The sequence below is a fragment of the Penicillium vulpinum genome (genome assembly GCF_028829585.1).
Source record: "Penicillium vulpinum strain IBT 29486 chromosome Unknown utg000004l_segment0_segment0, whole genome shotgun sequence".
In the NCBI taxonomy this organism is placed as follows: domain Eukaryota; kingdom Fungi; phylum Ascomycota; class Eurotiomycetes; order Eurotiales; family Aspergillaceae; genus Penicillium; species Penicillium vulpinum.
The window spans coordinates 5,621,000-5,640,380 of NW_026643244.1; the positions used below are offsets into that span (position 1 = coordinate 5,621,000).

At 48.5% G+C, this 19,381-nt stretch overlaps 7 protein-coding genes across 7 annotated transcripts; 4 read left to right on the forward strand and 3 right to left on the reverse strand.

Annotated features, from left to right (window-relative positions):
* Positions 1-179: 179 nt before the first annotated feature.
* Positions 180-1,667, forward strand: N7479_010602 (MATE family efflux transporter; the record flags this gene model as incomplete). The annotated part of the gene is made up of 2 exons (XM_057258293.1): positions 180-806; positions 867-1,667. 2 exons carry the CDS (start codon positions 180-182, stop codon positions 1,665-1,667), a joined length of 1,428 nt encoding a protein of 475 aa, XP_057105751.1.
* A 190-nt stretch (positions 1,668-1,857) lies between these two features.
* On the forward strand, positions 1,858-5,821 carry N7479_010603 (tubulin-specific chaperone D; the record flags this gene model as incomplete). Its single annotated transcript, XM_057258294.1, has 6 exons — positions 1,858-2,103; positions 2,171-4,664; positions 4,723-5,005; positions 5,058-5,402; positions 5,465-5,630; positions 5,684-5,821. The coding sequence occupies 6 exons, from the start codon at positions 1,858-1,860 to the stop codon at positions 5,819-5,821; spliced, it is 3,672 nt and encodes a 1,223-aa protein (XP_057105752.1).
* Positions 5,822-5,850: 29 nt separating this feature from the next.
* Positions 5,851-6,969, reverse strand: N7479_010604 (CE1 family esterase; the record flags this gene model as incomplete). Its single annotated transcript, XM_057258295.1, has 1 exon — positions 5,851-6,969. The coding sequence occupies one exon, from the start codon at positions 6,967-6,969 to the stop codon at positions 5,851-5,853; it is 1,119 nt and encodes a 372-aa protein (XP_057105753.1).
* A 548-nt stretch (positions 6,970-7,517) lies between these two features.
* N7479_010605 (U1A/U2B'/SNF family RNA-binding protein) lies at positions 7,518-8,472 on the forward strand (the record flags this gene model as incomplete). The annotated part of the gene is made up of 4 exons (XM_057258296.1): positions 7,518-7,558; positions 7,614-7,620; positions 7,702-8,008; positions 8,078-8,472. The coding sequence occupies 4 exons, from the start codon at positions 7,518-7,520 to the stop codon at positions 8,470-8,472; spliced, it is 750 nt and encodes a 249-aa protein (XP_057105754.1).
* Positions 8,473-8,761: 289 nt separating this feature from the next.
* Positions 8,762-9,966, reverse strand: N7479_010606 (H(+)-transporting V1 sector ATPase subunit D; the record flags this gene model as incomplete). Its single annotated transcript, XM_057258297.1, has 8 exons — positions 8,762-8,997; positions 9,049-9,089; positions 9,152-9,161; positions 9,223-9,271; positions 9,325-9,650; positions 9,710-9,720; positions 9,784-9,896; positions 9,952-9,966. 8 exons carry the CDS (start codon positions 9,964-9,966, stop codon positions 8,762-8,764), a joined length of 801 nt encoding a protein of 266 aa, XP_057105755.1.
* A 170-nt stretch (positions 9,967-10,136) lies between these two features.
* Positions 10,137-12,985, forward strand: N7479_010607 (mRNA splicing protein SYF1; the record flags this gene model as incomplete). The annotated part of the gene is made up of 5 exons (XM_057258298.1): positions 10,137-10,310; positions 10,368-10,484; positions 10,549-10,602; positions 10,656-12,667; positions 12,724-12,985. Exons 1-5 carry the CDS (start codon positions 10,221-10,223, stop codon positions 12,983-12,985), a joined length of 2,535 nt encoding a protein of 844 aa, XP_057105756.1. The 5' UTR covers positions 10,137-10,220.
* Positions 12,986-13,677: 692 nt separating this feature from the next.
* N7479_010608 (SEC7-like alpha orthogonal bundle) lies at positions 13,678-18,778 on the reverse strand (the record flags this gene model as incomplete). Its single annotated transcript, XM_057258299.1, has 6 exons — positions 13,678-14,028; positions 14,106-14,488; positions 14,548-14,654; positions 14,710-15,098; positions 15,161-15,506; positions 15,564-18,778. 6 exons carry the CDS (start codon positions 18,776-18,778, stop codon positions 13,678-13,680), a joined length of 4,791 nt encoding a protein of 1,596 aa, XP_057105757.1.
* Positions 18,779-19,381: the final 603 nt, after the last annotated feature.

Here is a 19,381-nt window from a genome sequence, read left to right on the forward strand (position 1 = left end):
CAAGGATGGATGTGCTGATCAAATCTCCACTTTTGTTGAATACTCATTTGCCCCTTCTGTTTTTCATTGATCTTTGAACCATTTCTGCCATTTTGTTTCGATGAAATCAACTTGAAGACTAACAGAGTGTGTTGTTGAGAATCCGGAGAGCTCTCAGCGCCCTAAAAAAATCTTTCACGATGATCTCCGAAATCCATGGGGACACAGAATCATCACCTTTGCTACGCGACGTTGACCAAGAAGCAGCAAACAGTTCTAAGAAGTCAGGATGGCGACAAGAATTAGCAATTATCTCGCGATACTCCGCCCCCCTCATGATATCGCTCCTACTTCAGCATGCATTAACCGGTTCTAGCATCTTCATGGTGGGCCACCTTGGGAAACGAGAGATCGGCGCCGTGAGCTTGGCCAATATGACTGCCCAAATCACTGGATATTTTGTTTTCCAAGGTTTGGCGACATGTTTGGATACTTTATGTCCTCAAGCATATGGCTCAGGGAATTTGACCTTGGTCGGGCTTCACGTTCAACGACTGACACTTTTCATGCTCGTCCTCACGATCCCAATTGGAACTATATGGTGGAATGCGGATCGAATATTTCTCCTCATTCTACCGTCCGAATCCCACGAGACAGCTCTTCTTGCAGGGCTGTATCTGAAAATTGCCATCGCGGGCGCTCCTGGTTATGCTTGCTTTGAATCCGGAAAGCGATTTTTCCAGGCACAGGGTTTATTCAGTGCGAGTCTGGTGGTTCTGTTGATGTGTTCTACATTGAATATTTTCATGGGCTGGTTGTTTGTTTGGGTATGTTGTACAACCTTAGAGCTTCCCCCGAGCCATTCACTGATACTCCTTCTTTTCCAGAGACTGCAATGGGGCTTCATCGGTGCACCTATCGCCGTTGCGATCGCAAACAGTCTTCTTCCGATCTTCCTGGCACTTTATGTCATATTCATCAAGGGCTCTGAATGCTGGCACCCCATTTCTGTCGAGATGTGGCGCGGCTGGGGCTCAATGTTGCAGCTTGCCATCCCGAGTTGGCTGATGATCGAAGCTGAGGTCCTCGCATGGGAACTTATGACACTCATCTCGTCCCGTTTAGGTGCGACCGAGCTCGCAGCCCAGGCTGCTATATCGACGCTTTCGGACTTTGCATTCCAAGTTTCGTTTTCCATCGCTGTTGCTGGTGGCACACACATTGCCTATTTGATCGGAGTAGGCTCCCTCCAGCGTGCAGCAACAGCAGCCAGGGTTTTGGTTATTGCCTCCTTTGGTGCTGGTGTAACCAATATGCTTGTGATTCTTGCTCTCCGGGGAGTTATTCCTGGCTTGTTTAGTGATATTGGCGAGGTCTGGCACCTGATCTTCTTCTTGCTTCCATTGGGTGCCGTCCTTCAAATTCCCGACTCTGTGGCTACTTCCCTCAATAGCTTACTGAGGGCTGTGGGAAGACCGGATCTGGGTAGCTATGTTCAGCTCTCGATCTACTACCTTGTTGGATTGCCCTTGGGCATTGCTTTCGCATTTGGCTTGCACTGGAGCATTTTCGGGTTATGGTGTGGAATTCTTATCGGCCAATCGATCATTGTGTCGATCGAGGGCTTTTATTTCTGGAAGATGGTGGACTGGGCGAAGGCATCCCGAGAAGCGCTAGAGCGGATGTGATCATGAAGATATTCTCAAGGTTAAAGCCATTGGCGGGTGGAATAGCTTCAAAAGCTACAAAATACATATATTATGTCATACACGACGAATACAAAATATATTTTCCTCTCTTACCTGCTCGTAGATATATAGAAAGCACTTTTGTGTTAAACGAAACAGTAAACTTTTCTTTTATATACTTAGGCGTCACATGACCGGTCCCGCTGTTGACGCTATTCCTAACACTGCAATCTTCAATATACACTGCGTCACCCAGAATTCCACCATGGATGCCGCCGAGGATAAAGAAGTGAAACTTCAACGGGCCTCTGGGGATTTGGTGTCCGAGTTTTCGGCAAAGCTGCCCTCGCTATTGTGGAGAGCCCAAGCTGGAACTCCTCTCCGCACCCCACGTAAATGGGCACAAGCTACCAAAACAGAGAAGCTTGTCAGCCTTGTAAGGCCGCACCGCATAGTCCCCTCTTGGGTATCATTCTGTTCTTATTTACTGATGATATCTACAGCTTGAACCCTTTCAAGAGTGGCCTCAACTCTTAGATCCACATCTGCAGACATTGCTGCCTCCTTTAGTGGATGCTTTTCTAGCATATCTGATCAAGCATCGGACACAGTATGGCGCTGTTTCGGCGAAGTCATCGCAGACAGGAAATCAATATCCTCTACCAAGAGCCATCTGCAGGTTGCTTTACACTTTCTGTAAAGTCCGTGGCGTCAAAGTGATTAGCAGGTTCTTAAACAATGAGCCGAAATATCTTGACTCGATGCTTAGGGCTTTCATCGAATGGGATGCGGTCCGGCCATCTAATTCCGAAGAACTGATGGAATCTGAAACTAAGCGACTCATTTGGGAAGAACGCTATGTGATGCTGGTCTGGCTTTCGCATCTTCTGCTTGCTCCTTTTGACTTGACTTCTTTGTCTGATGATAACATCCCGGTGCCCTACGACAATCTGCAACAGTTGACATGGCTACCTTCTGAAACTCCTATGATTGCTAGGTCGCTTCTTTCCTTGTCGTTGCACTATATTGGTGCATCGGGCAAAGAACGCGAGGCAGCGACAGCGCTTTTGGCACGGTTGGCTTTGCGTGGAGATATGCAAGCCCTCGGCGTGCTTACGGGTCTGACAAAGTGGGCATTTGCTACAATTCAGCCGACAGAGGACGGCGAATCGCCCTCTGTCTATGCTTGCCTCGGGGTCCTTACATTCATTGCTCGCTTGGGCGCATCGGGTCAAGTAGAGGACTTTGCTCCTTATGTCTTTCAACGGACTCTCAACGTAATTCAAGGGCATTCTTCAGTATCTGCGACAATCCAGTCTTCAGCATTGGCCAGAAAGATTGTTGTCAAGATCCTTCGCAACATCACAACCATGGCCTTATCTTTGAATGAGCGAAATGACGGCCGCATCACGGATGATCAGTTATCGACTATGTTGGAAGATGCAATTGATCATTTCTTGGTCTCCTTGGCCGACAAAGATACACCTGTGCGATTTGCCGCGAGTAAAGCACTCAGCATTATCACATTGAAATTAGACCCAGAAATGGCGACCGAGGTCATCGAAGCGGTCATTGGCTCGCTGAGTGAGAATATTCTCTTTGAAAAAGACGATGGTTCCCTTATGACGCCATTTGAAGCGCGGAAGATTGGCACACACACCCTTAAACGTAATCTCAGTGCCGTTGATGCCCAGCGATGGCAAGGACTTATCTTAACGCTGTCACATTTACTTTTCCGCCGTGCACCTCCTATTCACCAACTCCCTGAGATTCTTCAATCACTTGTCTCTGGTTTGGGCTTTGAGCAAAGGTCTTCTACTGGTAGCTCTGTGGGAACTGGTGTACGAGATGCGGCGTGTTTCGGTATTTGGGCCATGTCTCGAAAGTATACGACACGAGAACTCCTGGCATTGCAACCCCAGGTAGTGGCGTCGCAATCTGGCCAGAAAGAGGTCGACGTTCTGCAAAAGCTGGCTGTGGAACTCATTTGTGCTGCCTGTATCGACCCATCTGGGAACATCCGACGCGGGTCGTCTGCTGCGCTACAAGAGTTGATTGGCCGTCACCCCAATACCATCGCGCAGGGAATCCCCCTTGTGCAGGTTGTGGATTACCATGCTGTTGCGCGACGTTCTCGTGCACTAATTGATGTTGCTAATGCAACGGCCTCTCTGGATCTAATTTACTGGAGTCCACTTCTGGAGGCTTTGATGGGTTGGAGAGGTATTGGTTCTCCGGATGCCGAGTCTAGAAGACATACGGCTAAGTCTATTGGAACTTTAAGCACGCAGGAGCTATTCAAGACCATGAATCTGGTCCTGAATAAATTGCTGCAAATGTTCTCTAGCATCTCTCGGAATGATGTGGAATCCCGACATGGCTGTCTGTTATCCATTGCTGCCACAGTCGATGCTTTTACTTCACAATGGGAAGCATCAGCGGAGAAGAGAGATACCCCGGAAGCCAGGGCTGTTTTCTCTCAAGTGGCCAATATCTGGGATGTCTTCGGTTCTGCGTCAAGCCCTACCGATGATGACTTGACCTTCCAAACCTCACGTCCTGAGCTGACAGCAGAGGCATCATCTTGCTTGATCTCCTCGCTCTCTCAGTCTACCATAACAACAGGTCTCGCTCAACCTTCAGAACCACTTCTAAACCGAGCACTCCACATTCTGTCCCTCTGTGTTTCTCGGAGTGACGATGTCTCGATTGAAACATCTTCAACCGCCTTGGCGCAGCTGTTTCCTCTCCTATGGCCATCAAAACAGAAAGAAACTGTGCGTACCTGGTTCTCCCATCTCCGTACTTCATGGAGATTGCCGACAGGTCGTGGTCAAATTCTAGCACTCGGTACGGTGTTTAAGCAACTCGGAGCACAAAGTGATATCCAAGAAGATATTGTCACCGAGATTCTTCGTTACACCGGGAAAGAAGAACTTATCGAGAAGCGTGTTGCTGCAGTGAAGTGCTTGGCCACCAGTATCTTACCATATATGGGTATGTTCAATATATCTTGTTTACAAGCTGGCACGAAAACAGACTAACAAAAACTTAGCTGCTACTGATACAATTGCAAGCAACTTTGTCGATTTCCTGAATGATTACACCACCGACAGACGAGGTGATATTGGATCTCTTATTCGAGTCGAGGCAATCCAAGCAGTTGGAATCTTGCTTCAAAGGCAATTAGACTCGACGTCACCGTCACCACTTATTCAAAATTTGGTCGGGTGTCTTTGCCGCCTTGCATGCGAAAAGCTTGATAAAGTCAGACTACAAGCATGGCTATCTCTGCAGGACTTCTGGGAATCAGCAGGGGATTTACCTCCACTTGAAAGGTAACAAATTGCCAACAAAGCAAACTTTTGTAACGGATGCTAACAGAAACAGAAAATTCGAGCACTTCAGTCATGTTTCGTCACAAGAGTACTTCGCTCAGCTACTTACTCTGCAGGATATTGACTGGCTTCGTCTTCCTTTGTTACAAGGATTTGCTACGTCTGCTATCTCAGGAGCAGAAGGCCTCGTCCGAGCTTCTCGCTCAGCTCTGACTCAGTTCCTCAATTCCCAAGCCCAACCTCGACGCCAGGAGATATTGATGATCTTCCTGGGGGATCTTTCCACAGTACTGAGCGACAACCTCCAAGATGACCGCTTTGCCATTCCTGCCGTCGAGTTTGTTGCATTTTTAATTGACAGTTACATTCCTGTTATCCCGGAAGCCTCAGATCCAAGGTTTGTGAACTCGTCTTCCGCCGCTTATATACCTACATCATTCCCTGACATCTTCTCTCTAGTTTCCGAAAATTGTTCACGCTAGTCCAGAAAGCACATTTCAAATCCGCAAATATAGCTCGATTGGAAGCTGCAGTCAAAGTCTATGCTGCATTATCAAGGATTGACTCCTTACGAAATGGCGTTTTGAAGAAGATGACTGGACTACTTTTGCATCCTTTCCCAAGGGTATGTTAAGACCTTGAATGCATGGTTTTCGGTACTGACAGTTGCCTCTTTAGGTCCGATCAAGCGCTGCAGAATACCTGTTTGTTGTGACAGACTCTGAGATTGTCAAGTACGAAGATTGGTCTGCTTCGCCTAAACAGCTGAAGCCCCAGGTGGATAATTTGAAGATCGCCTTTTCTCTGGATGGCTAGACAGCGGCTCTGTGGAAAAGCCACAGGACTTAAATATGCATAGAATTGACAAGAACCGCTGATAATATAAGATACAAAGCGTGGATAGGCATGGGATGTAAAAGCTTTGGGCTTTGGTTTTCGTCATGACCATCACTGGTATTTGGTGTGTCGGGATCTGGTTTGCCAGTAATTGGTTTGTCGGACTTGCTCGAGTGATCCTGTCCAAAGAAGTCAAATATGTATTCAGTCGCATTGAAAACATACTTGCTCAACGGGCACTGTTGGTGCAATCGAACAAAGTCATCATTGCTAACAGTACTTGGCCAGCAATGACCATTTTCACTCTCGCGATAATGTTGAACAATACCTTTCTTCCCATTACAGTCCCAAAAAGCATGCTTCACAAGCGGATTTTCAAAGACAGTCTCGTTACTAGTCCACGTCGCCTTGTCCCCACATCCATTCCGAGCAGCCCAGCCCTGCAGAATATCAATGACAGGCAGCTTCTTAGTACCTTTTGTGTCACCATCGATAGGTGCTGTCTTATCCAGCGTACCATGAAACTCCAAGAAAGGGTATCCCCCTTCCCGCTTAGCGGGCGCACAGGGCCCCACGCCCTCGATATTGTCTGTATTATAATAGGCGCCGCTGACAGACGCAAAAGCCGCAAACCGGCTTCCAACCGTGGCGTTGCAGGCAATAACGCTCGTGAAACCACCGCCATTGGACTTGCCCGCCGAGTATACTCTGCTTGTGTCAATGCAGAGGGTGTCTTCCATGTGCGTGAGCAGATCGTAGGTGAAGTCTAGATCGTTGGGACGTGAGGTCTTTGCACGTGGGTTGGACAGCCAGTATCCATTCTTGCTGTCTGGGTAGACAACAATTCCGTTCGGGTTGAATTCCGGGTTCGAAAATTGGGATAGGCCTTCTTGCTCTAGCATGTCGCGCGACGCCCCGTGGAAGGAGAAATATAGCGGCGTTGGCTTGTTTTTGTCATAGTTCGCAGGGATATATAGTCTGTATTGTCGGTTTAAGTTTGGGAGGATGAGACTTCGGCTTGATCCTGCTTTGGGGAACTTGGAAGGTATGTCTTTTCCACAGCCTGGGGTTTTAGCTGCGCTGATGCTCGCGAGAACTGCGAGTGACAGCAGAGATAGGATATGCATTTTTTGGGGAGTGCCCAGGTGGGCAGGGTGCTAAGTTCTTGGGGGATACATAGCCCTGGAGGCTAGGTTGTATATTTAAACATCCCTTGATTAGAAACTCATGGACAAGTTTCAGTACCTAAGGTGGAGCCTATGGCGTCCGCCAAGTGTTCTTATCTTACCTTCTAAACCTTACACTTTGCCCATGTGCAGCCACTTTGTCAGGGCAGGGATGATCGACATACATTAAAGATGCCCCTTGAACACTTCAACCCTAAATACTGGAAGTAGAATGATAATTACTTTGTATCATATAGGGCAATTTGGGTGTAGCCATTGGGTGGAAAAAAAGCAAAAACGAAAAAAAAGAAGTGCATCATCCGTGAATCGAACACGGGCCTCGTCGATGGCAACGACGAATTCTACCACTAGACCAATGATGCTAGTTGATGTGTGTTGGCTCACTATTACGCATTATAGCCCTACTACTCCTCCAATTTCATTTCCTCCGCCTGAAGTCAACCGGAAGCTCGACCTCGCCGGTTTTTAGAGCTCCAACAGTCACAAACATGGCAGCCGTCTCTGCAGCTGGTATTCCTCCAAATGCGACGTGAGTATTATACCATATATTCATAATCGATACCCGTACTAACAAGTCTTCACAGAGTATATGTGCGCCTGTCCCTCCCCCTCTATCATATCAGCACTCCGCTCCCGCATTGCCATACTGACAGATTCCCCTGCACTGATTAGGTCAAGAATTTAGACGAGCGAATCAAGATCGACCAGTTGAAGCATGCCCTGGAGGAGATCTTTTCTGAATATGGCACCATTCTAGAGGTCGTCGCAAAGACCAACCTCAAAGCTAAGGGCCAGGCCTTCATCGTCTTTGACAACGTCGATTCTGCGACCCGCGCTATTGAAGATATCAATGGCTTCGACCTCTTCGAGAAGCCCATGGTGCTGGATTACGCAAAGACGCCCAGTGACGCGACAGTCCAGCGGGAGGGAGGCAGCGACGAGCTGGAGGCTCACAAACGGAGGCGCTTAGCCGAGAAAGGTACGTTAAACAGACACTGGCGCACTCTATTCAAAGACCCAATTTATGCTAATAATGGCCGTTTTATAGAGCGCAAACAAGCCCACGAGGCCCTCGAAGCACAGAAGAAACTCAAGCGTCCTGCTGCCGCTGTCGAACCCGCACGCCCAGCCAAGACCACCAAAGGTGCCGGTCTCAAGCCTACTACTGCTGCTACAACCGCTGTCGTTCCCGACGAGTACCTACCACCCAACAAGATCCTGTTCTTGCGGGACTTGCCGGACGACGCAACCCAGGAAGGTCTGTCTGCTGTCTTTGGCCGGTTCGAAGGATTCCAGGAAGTCAGACTGGTGCCTGGTCGCAAGGGAATTGCTTTCGTCGAATACGAGGCCGAAGCTGGTGCAATCAGCGCGAAGGAGGCTACGTCGGGCATGCCCATGGGCGACCAGGGCAAGGCGATTCGCGTTACCTACCAGCGACAGTAGTTGTGGGTGGTTTGTTGCATCCTACAAAATATCCCGGTCTCGTTCTTTTTGGCGTTTGGATGGTCTTATCTGAAGTACATGTGTATTAAAAATACGGAGAGCTTTATAACTGCTCTCTTGCTATCGCAATGCATCAAGATTGCGTATCACATGAAGTTCAATGTTTCCCAAAGTAGATGAAACGAGCCATAGGGCTAAAACGAGTATGAGCGTACAGAGTGGTACATATCACGGCCAAAAAGGAAGATGCCAACAAGAAAAGAGTATCAACATGAAACAAAATAGCAGTCTAGAAAATGACATCGTTGTCTTCCTGGTCGCCCAGAATATCTGCCGTCTCTTCCTCTTGAACGAAGATAGTAGCATCAGGTACCTTGGGGTTTGCTGCTTGCTCTTCAGCTGCCTTTTGCCGGGCTGCAAGGATCTCGGCGTCTGCAGCAGCAACGTCCCTCCGCTTCTTGCCTGAAACCTTCTTCAGGCGGTAGAATTCCTCTCGGTCGAGCTCATCGAGTTCGGAGTTGATGTCTTCAGAATAGTTAGCCTGTACAGGGGATACTTGAATTATGTGGTACGAACATTTGATAGTGTTCTCGGTTCGAGGAATGATAACATGCTCACTGTTGAACATAGGTTAGTATGTATCCCGAACAGAAGCCAAATTCACGAGTTCCAATCTTACATCGCATTTACTATATCATATAAGTTAGTTACTAGCCGTAAGCTGTCACAATCCATGAGAAAATGACTTACCTCTTCGGTTGACAACCTTAATCACCTCATCCAGAATCAAAAAGGCAGTCTGGCACAATTGGTGAGCGATATCCCAATCCATTTCATAGATACCATGCATACCTGTAAGCTAGCCAGTTCCACCAATGTCTCCACGGCCCGTGCGTATGTTTCCCGACAGCGTTGAATCTGCTGTCCTCCCTTGCCTAGACCTGTCAGACCGAAATCATTGACGCCCTCCTGCGTGTAACTCTCAAATGTAGGTAGAAGAACACCAGAAACATTCTCTTGTTTGGCCCGCACGCGGAAACGAGCCTGCTTGGCGGACTCCTGGATCTGGTAGCCGATATCTCCGCCTACCGCGTAGCTCACTTCTGCCAGGGAGAAGGCTGCAATCTGCATGACCCGACCCATCTTTTGTTTGGCTTCATCGATGCGGCGTGTGATGTCTGTCGAAGTATGATTAGCGCCTCGATAAGGTGGGGAATGGGAATGTGTCGCATCATACCTCGGAAACGTCTGTTGGACAAGGTAGGGGGTCAGCATATAGCCCAAGAATCAAGAGAGGCAGATAAATCTTACTTCGTTAGAGCTTCACTCTTTCTCTTTAGTAAACTATGGCCAATCTCCGCTCCCTTCAGCTTGTTCTTCATCAACCCCAATGATTGGCGAGTTGGAAATACTGCCTCTCGGCCCTAAATAGAGGTCAGATGAGATCAATACAGAAGTTCAGTTCCACAATAAACCCACCACAGCGCCAGACATGACTGCAGCAGAACAAAAATCACAGTATAGTCCTTGTTGTTCAGCTAAAGCAACGCGGCCACATTGGTATGACGCCGATAAAGCTCCACCGCCCACCTGATACAGATCAATCACGTGATACAATCAAGGTGGGAACCTCATCCGTCAACAGATTTGGCTTCAAACGCGCACGCCAGCAGCTTCTTGTTTATGCAATTTTCCTTTATGTTGACACGTTGATCGTGTAATTGGATTTCGCTCGACTGAGTGGCGCAATGCCAGGGACGCTTTTGCCCCCGAGATCCCACCGGCAGCACGCAGAGATGGATCGCCCATCTGCGTCCCGGCCGGACCTCTATTTGATTGTGAGTTTTGACCATTGGACTATTTGAACACGAGGCTTACTTTGATTTCATCGCTAGACTGATCAAGACATCATCTACGAACAAGATTTGCTTCGCGACGCCAGTAGTGTCAAGCCATGGCTTGCCTACATCGAATTCAAACAGCAAAATGGCACGCTCTATGAGCAAGCATTTGTATGTCTTCACCGATCACAGTCGAGTTCCTAAGGATTATCACTAATATCATGGCTTTTATCAGGTCATGGAGCGCGCTTGCAAGCAATTACCGCGTTCCTACAAGCTCTGGAAGATGGTAAGTGACTTTTTTCTGCAAATTCAAGTCTCTGCTTTTACTGACCTTTCCAGTATCTGGAGTTCCGAACAAATCATTTGAAGAATCGCAACCCCACGGTATATCGTGCCGAATACCAGAAAGTCAACGCACTCTTCGAACGGGCCCTGATCCTCCTGAACAAGATGCCGCGCATCTGGGAAATGTACCTCTCATTCCTGCTCCAGCAGCCTATGGTGACCCAGACTCGACGAACTTTCGACCGTTCCCTTCGCGCTCTGCCGGTCACACAGCATAACCGAATTTGGAGACTGTACAAAGGCTTTGCTCGGTCTGCTTCCGGACAAACCGCTATCAAGATCTTTGCTCGGTATATGCAAATTCATCCGGAGAACATCGAGGATTATATAGAGCTTCTCGTTGAACAGGGCGAATATACGGAAGCCGTGAAGAAATTTATGGATATCCTCGACGACCCACGGTTCAAGTCCAAACATGGCAAGGGTCCATTCCAGTTATGGTCAGAGATGGTTGATCTCCTAGTCTCCAAGGCCAAGAAGATTCAGACTGGCCCTCAGGTCGGAATTGATGTTGACGCCATTCTTCGGAGTGGCATCGAGCGCTTTGCAGACCAGAGGGGCAAGCTGTGGGCCGGGTTGGCCACATACTGGATCACCAAGGGCAACTTCGAGAAGGCACGGGATGTCTTCGAGAAAGGAATCACTACTGTCATGACAGTTCGTGATTTCACTCTCATTTTCGACTCCTATGTCGAGTTCGAGGAGTCTATCATTGGAAGCTTGATGGAAAGCGCAGCCGCCCGCTCTGACAAGGGTAAAGCCGACGAGGATGCCGACTTTGATCTTGACCTCCGTATGCTGCGTTTCGAGCAGCTAATGGACCGCAGACCATTTTTGGTGAATGATGTCCTTTTACGGCAGAACCCTCACAATGTCATTGAATGGGAAAAGAGAGTGGCACTCTGGGGCGATAACAAGGAAGAAGCTGTCCACACCTACACTGATGCCATTGCTGCAATCAACCCCAAGAAAGCACTTGGAAAATTCTCCGAACTTTGGGTCAATTATGCCAGGCTTTATGAGAACGGCGGGGACTTGGATACTGCAAGAGTCATTTTCGATAAGGCTGTGAAAGTTCCATTCAAGTCTGTAGCTGAACTGGCAGAGACCTGGTGCGAATGGGCCGAAATGGAGCTCCGTGCCGAGAATTTCGACAAAGCAGTCAGTATTATGGCGAAGGCAACACAGGCGCCTAAGAAATCAACCGTGGACTACTTCGACGAGACACTGTCTCCACAGCAAAGGATCCACAAGAGCTGGAAGCTATGGAGTTTCTATGTTGATCTCGTTGAGAGTGTCTCATCTCTGGATGAGACTAAAAAGGTCTACGAGCGAATTTTCGAGCTTCGTATCGCCACACCTCAAACTGTCGTCAACTATGCCAATCTTTTGGAAGAAAACAAGTACTTTGAAGAGTCTTTCAAGGTATACGAGCGAGGCTTGGATCTTTTCATGTATCCGGTTGCATTCGAACTCTGGAACTTGTACTTGACCAAGGCTGTGGACCGACAGATCGGCATTGAGCGACTCCGAGACCTGTTTGAGCAGGCCTTGGAGGATTGTCCCCCCAAGTTTGCCAAGTCTCTTTACCTGATGTACGGCAACTTAGAAGAAGAGCGCGGTCTCGCACGGCATGCGATGCGGATCTACGAGCGTGCCACTCGGGCAGTGTCTGACGAGGACCGCTTCGAGATGTTCGAATTCTACATCACAAAATCGGCCTCCAACTTCGGCCTCACATCTACCAGACCAATCTACGAGCGCGCCATTGCCGCGTTGCCCGACCAAGAAGCCAAAGAAATGTGTCTCAAATTCGCCGAGATGGAGCGACGACTTGGCGAGATCGACCGTGCTCGTGCGATCTATGGCCACGCTTCTCAATTCTGCGATCCCCGGACCAACGCTCCATTCTGGCAGAAGTGGGAGCTATTCGAAGTCAACCACGGAAACGACGACACTTTCGGCGAGATGATTCGTATCAAGCGAAGCGTTCAAGCTCAATACAAGTATGTGACCCCCACCACTATAAAACCAATGACACATTTTCTAACGTTATCTACAGTACCGACGTCAACTTCATTGCATCGCAAGCCATTGCCAGGAGCCAACAACAACTCCAAACAGGCGAACAAGGCGAAGGCGACGAGGACCAACGACGCGCAGATGCCATGGCGGAATTGGAGCGTCAAGCTCGTGCCCCAGTTGGCTTCGTGGCTGCCTCCAGCGGTCCGGAGGGTGGTAACCGTCCTCCACCTACCAGCAAAGAACCAGTTACTGCTGAGGCCAACCCTGATGCTATTGACCTTGACATGGACGATGAATAGAGGCAGCAGTTGATATGGGCTATGTTTTTTCAAGGGAAAGCAAACATTTTATGAATCTTTTGGCTGACACAATCTCCTATTTCTTTGTTCTTTCTGTGTCTCATCCGTCGAATTGTATGTTGTATACTTCAAAGTTCTTTACGCATTCTAGTTAGTATGAGTGTCTGCGATTGATCACTACCTACCTCAGTCCCCTTTCCTCTGCTCCTACCCCACGCAGCACGCTGCATCTCAAATCATGACTTGTCTTTCCGTTTGTTAACCAAGGAGCTTTTGGATCTCTCTGATTTTCTGTTCGGTTTTATTATCTTTGTCTTGGAATACCTGATTCAACGTGGCGTTCTATTGTATTGTATCTGTATGTGTATAAATTGCCTAAAGGAAAACACCTGTGTCGCAACTTGTCTAGCTCGATGTGTTATAACTATATATGAATATCCATCTATGGTGAATTCCATGTAAGCCTTACGATATGGAGCCAGCCTTGACATTCACACATCATAGGAGGCACAAATTAAACAGAAACGTGAATAGTTTTCTCGCACGCAGCGCCGATCATCAAATCAAGCTATATCTACATGTGCAACATAGAACGTGACGCTATTCTAAGGTAAAATTGAAAAGGATAGGGGAGTCAAGAAATTAAGAAAGATACATCCATCATACATTCACAGAAATGGTTCGACACTCCCTTAGGAGATACTTTCCACTGTCTCTTGGGGAGCTTGGCTCTTGACATTAGCAGCCTCCTTTGTTTCTTCACTGTCCTGCTGGGGCGTAACATCATCGCTCTTTTGCTCTGCCTTCTCTGTCTCGCGAGGCTGCTCCGGGGATGAGTCGGCAGATGCCTGGGGAGACTTTTCAGGCTCGTTGGGAACATCAGGGAAGATCTCCGAGAAGAGATCGGGCAAGAAACGGCCAAGGCGTTTGCGGGTCTCGACCCAGATTTCCTCTTTGCTTGGGTCTTGTGATGGGGATACGAGGTAGCCTCCATCAGCCATGACTAGGAGAATATTCTTCAAACTTTCGGGAACTGCTTCTGCCTACGAGATTGAAAACAAGATGTTAGATGGGGATGGTCTTGATATACTTGAGTTATCAAGTGGGATAATAGACTCACCAGACTATCGCCCTGGCCACTGTTCATCATGCGGTCAAGGATGTCGAGGATCCTGAGCCAGAGAGGTAGCATACCCGTCCGGTTGGGAAGCTGGTCAAGGAAGCGCAGGAAGATCTTGCAGACCAACGTTGCGGCTTGGAATCGAGTCTCGCTCATACCAACAGGGTCGGAGTGGTAGACCTCTGGCTTCAAAAGGAGTAGGACGAGCGGGAATAGGACTTCATCAAAGATGCTGGTCCACTCCTGGTCATCGCTTGAGATAAATTCGGCAGATAGAAGAGATCGCTGCAGCGTGGAAATAGCATGGTGTCGGATATCGCGGCATGGGTTGATGCATTGAGCAGTCAAGGACTGGAAGATAGGCGACCAGTAGGCGGCCCAGGCTAGAAACTCACATATTAGAAACTCGCTGCAATATCAATGTCAGAGGGTCGGTCGGTACCTTCGTTCTCCTCGAGGTGAGATTGTTTGATAAGAGCCGGGACTCGTCCAGTCAGATGATATATCAGGCCGATTGCCTTGATGCCGCGAGTCACAACTTGGTTCTCACTGTAGGAGAGATAAGTATCAACACTAGAGGGGGAGAGTTGCATGGTACCCTTACCTTGTCTTTGATTGTTTAACCCCCTTATTACGACGGGCTTGAGCATCCCTGTGTCGTTCTTCGATAGATCCCACACGCCCGGCACCGACGAAGTCGTTGGCGAGGCTGACTACGAACTCGTAGTTGTCGGCTGTGATGATATCGGGCATCGACTCAACAATGCTTTGTAGAAGATCGAAGACAAGAGAAGCCACTGCCTCGTGTTGGTGAAGTCGTTGCAAGATTGACCAGAAATCCGGAGAAATTGTGATCTCGTTTCGTAAATGGCCTGTGTGAGCAATGCACCTGGCAAGGCCCTTGACCGTGGGAACTGCCACGGTTTCCAAGATATCCTGGTCGAATCCAGAAATAGCGTGGAGCACAACAGGTACCCGCATGAAGTCTTGGTCCTAGAGTGGTATCAGTACAGAGGCACGCACATCTAATCCACAGGGGAAAGGAGAGTACATACATGGCTCAGTCGCAAGAGACTTAGGAGGTAAGAAACAACGCGAGACACAGTTAGCGGATGGAGGTTCTTCGCATCGCGCACCAGTGTTTGAAGAGTTGTTGCCAGGTTTTCACCAAGGACCTCCAGAGTCTTTTCGTCACGAAGGGTGAGCACTGTTGCCAATTCCAGAACGAATACCATCGAAGGATCATATTTGGGCTGGTTAGGATCAACTCTGCTGTTGGCAGCCCTCGACGTTGGTGTTGGCCGTTCGGATTTTACGACAATGACTGCTGGTGCGTTCTCCTCGGGAAGTAGGGACAGCAAAGTCTCCACGAGCATCTCCAATGAAGACAGGGGAAGAGATCTGTGAGGGAAGTCAGCATCATGGCCACAAACCATTCAACGAAACATCTTTACTGACTTGATATTTGTTAATATGTCGGATATTGAGCATGCAGTCACGCAATCCACTGTACAGAGTGTGTTGTCAAGTTCTTCGTCAGAAGGCTCAGGGGGATCATCTGCCGCATAACTTGAGAGGTAAGATGTGAATGCAGACAAAAGTCCCGTGTCGTTGTTGCGTCCATCTCGATCAACCACCTGTGATGGAGGCTGTAGCGGGATTGGAGAGATTTCAAGCTCAGACGTGAGTTTGGCATCAAATGGCGGGATGAGTGAGTTGATGAACAAGTTACTCAAGATACGGACAATATACTCCCAGCTTTGTTTGACAGTTGCTTCGTTCGTTGAGAGGACTCGGAAGAGTACTACAGTTGCCAGTTGTGCTCTGAAGTCTCGGCCAAATTTGACGGCTAGCTCGCTTACCATCACGCTCTTCTGGCCTACCTGGACCTCTGTATTAAGTGTTGTGCTTGGAGGTTTGCTCGTGGCCAAAGTGCTGATTGATGCAAGGGAGAAGACGATACGGTCGAATGCCTCAGTCAGGCCATAGCGGGCAGCGATCTGTGCACACTGATCGAAACCATTGACCACGCGAGAATATACTGCATCATCCGATGCAGACATGAAGACATATGAGAGGGTGGCAACCACTGGTTTCCACGTGGCCGCGAACATTTCGGCATCATACATGTTGGTATCCCCAACTATGACATCGCCGGCAGATGAAGATTTCAGCAATAGTTCCTTCCAAGCATAGTCAAAGGCATGCTTGTTTTCGTGTTCATCGGGTAGAATGATTTCGTTATTCTTGATAGAATCATAAATATCCTGCAGGAATTCCTCCGCGAAGTCTCCACCCCCGTTAACACCTCGCAAGTTTTTTGCGAACCCAGCAGGGGTCATGCGATTTTGTGACTTCACGTTACGATTGTAGAGTTCGGTATTCAGCATGATTATGGCGTAGGTCAAGATGTATAGTGCGTCTTTGTCGGCGATAGCATCTGGGTTCACCTTTTCCATATAATGTTCCGCAAAAGTCGTCACAATTCGCTCAATAAGCGGCGATTCGCCGGGTAAACGGAACGAACTGAGTAGTTCCCGGAGAGCTTCAATCGCACTGCGCCCCGAGAAGTCGAGGAGATCCACAAATGCGCCTAACAACTCCTCATTGCCACGTTTAGAGATATACTCCCCAAGGACTTTCTTCGACAGACGTGTAGTTCCCTTCAGGAAGCGAGCAACCAGAACGGGATTCTTCGCATCCTCAATAACACCATTGCTTACAAGGAAGGCAATTCCCTTCTTAGGGTCGTCATTGAATATCTGTGCTCCCTGGATGATGATTTTCTTCGTGTGGCGTTGTTTTTTCAAGGTTTCTTGAGGGGGGTAGTCTCCTTGTATCGGTTCATCATCCAGCCGGTCATGAACGAACTGCACATAGCCCAATAGAGCATCGAGACATAATGGGGGTACATTTGTAGTGCTCCAAGTTGCAGAGTCCGGGAAAGCATTGCGAGAGAGCAATCCAACCATATCCTCGCACAGATCTGCTCGGTCCACGTCGCAATCATAATTGACGAAAAGCTCAACCATAAAGCTAGGTATGCGTGACAACATGCCAATACTTTCTACCATTGCCTCTCGGGCTTCAGGCCTTCTCGCTCCACCTTCGAGTCCCAATTTCTGTCGATCTCTAACAGGAACAGGTGTGGCTCTACCGCCATTGACCTGCGTAGCCGGCTGTTTTACCAACTTCGGTGATTGGGGAATGCCTTCGTAGAGCGACGGGTCGATGCCAGGTTCTCGTGGTATCTCTACACGAGGGTGCAAGCAGGCCACTAGGTATGAAATGTAGAGTTCCTGCTGTAATTTCAAAACCGGTCGGCAAGTCGATAACAAAGTGCCAGCCACTCTCAACGAGCCAGTCAAGATAGCTATGTGTTCTGACCTGACTAGCTGGAAGAGGTATCGACAAAGATCGTCCTTAGCCAGGACAGCCAAACTGGGATGCCGAGCAATAGAGGGACCTGCTACCTCGAAAGCGACATCAATAATTCGGAGTGCCATCACACGCATGGCGTCGGTATGTTGCCGGTTATGAGGGTCCAACAGATCGATCAAGACACGGAATAACTCTCTGATGGACGGTAAGGAATAGGGCTGAAGCTCGGTCTCGGCGTCATCATGCGGGCTTGGCGGTGCAGCTGCTGCGCTGCCATTTCCTGCTTGCTCAGGCGATCCCTCTCGACTGGTACTGTGCCGTTCCGCTGCCGCTGTGTCTGCGCTAATGGCTGACAGGTGCTGCGATGTGACAGTGTCTCCATTGACTGAAGGGTCCATCTTCAGACGAGATGGCGGGTCCTTTTTTATATCCTCACCCGCAAATGGATCCGGTCCTGCGGGCATTCCTTGATCAAGATGCGACAAACGCATGAAGATCACCTGGCACATTTTGACCATTGCCATTTCGGCAGATCTCCGTAGTACCTCTGACAGACGACCCTGGCAGCACATACTCAAACCAGTTTCCATCATTTCGCAAACGCTCTCGTCGCCCAAAAGCTCGCCTTCAGGTCGCGAAAGTATACCCTCCATCAACTTCAGAATCCTCAAAAGGACTATCTCGTCCGCCGACGAGTCGCTAGCTTCAAATCGGCAGTGCGTAATGGCGGCTGATAGTAGCTGCATCGCTATGGGGAGGCGCGGAGAGTTCAGGTTGATGATATTGTAGGAGAGGAACTTGGTAATGGAGACCAAGGCGATAGAGGTAATTGCGGCGGAGGTCGAAGAGGAGCGAACAACCTGTAGGAATGGATGAAGTAAAGCTGGGGTATCAAAAGTTCGGATGTCTTTGCAATCTTTCAGATCACTCCGCAGTCGTGTGAAGGCCGATATCAATGGGTTGTCTTGCATGCTCTTCCCCTTCTTCCCTCGCAGACCCCACCGATTTGCCAGGACATGATCTTCATCGGGGCGAGGTGTCGATTGACTAGTCTTGCGTGGGCTTGGGCTTGAGGGGGTAGAGTTATCCCGCTCATAAACACGAGAGGCTCCATTGCCGCCCAAGATGGCGGAGACTGATGAATGAGCCCAGCGGGCATGCTTGCGCATGGACGAGGTGACGGTGATACATTCAGTGGTCACCAAAGCCACCGGATCGATGGCAATTGAGAGTGTGGAAGAGTCCATAGTTGGATCGAGCATCAGAAGAGATGCTCGCTGTTGTGACACCATTTTGGTGGTTGGAACAAAACAGCTGGTCTCTTGATCATCATACTGCTGCTTGCCTTATCGAGCTTAGCGTCTTCCCCGCTCACTCACCGCCTACGACAGGGGCTGTAATAAACATTACCCCCAAAACTGGATTTAGTTGATTCTATTGGACAAAGATCTGTACTGATGGAGTATCATCGTACGATCTGGTATTGGGCTGAATCCACGGATTCAAAATGTTTGATTTCACCTTTGTTGACATCCTTTCTATGCCAATTTCAACAACATATGTAAATATAGCCAGGCAATTATATAAAAAGAAGCCAAATAAAAGGTGACCAGGTAACAAGAAGCCCTAGCTATATTATATATGCATGAATTCAATGTTCATCAACATATTAACCCGTGCGGCGATCATTGATATAGTGGCTGATATATTTTCCGACTAAGCAAAGAAGAATTTCCGAATCAACCACGGAGATTATTGAGATTTTTTTTAAATTGTACAAGACATAATGGCATTGTCCCTCAGACAGATCTACGTAGCATTTATTCCTTATCATGAAGGATTGTACACATACACATGTAGGTATAGCATTAAGCTCGTGTGCAACGATTTAAAAC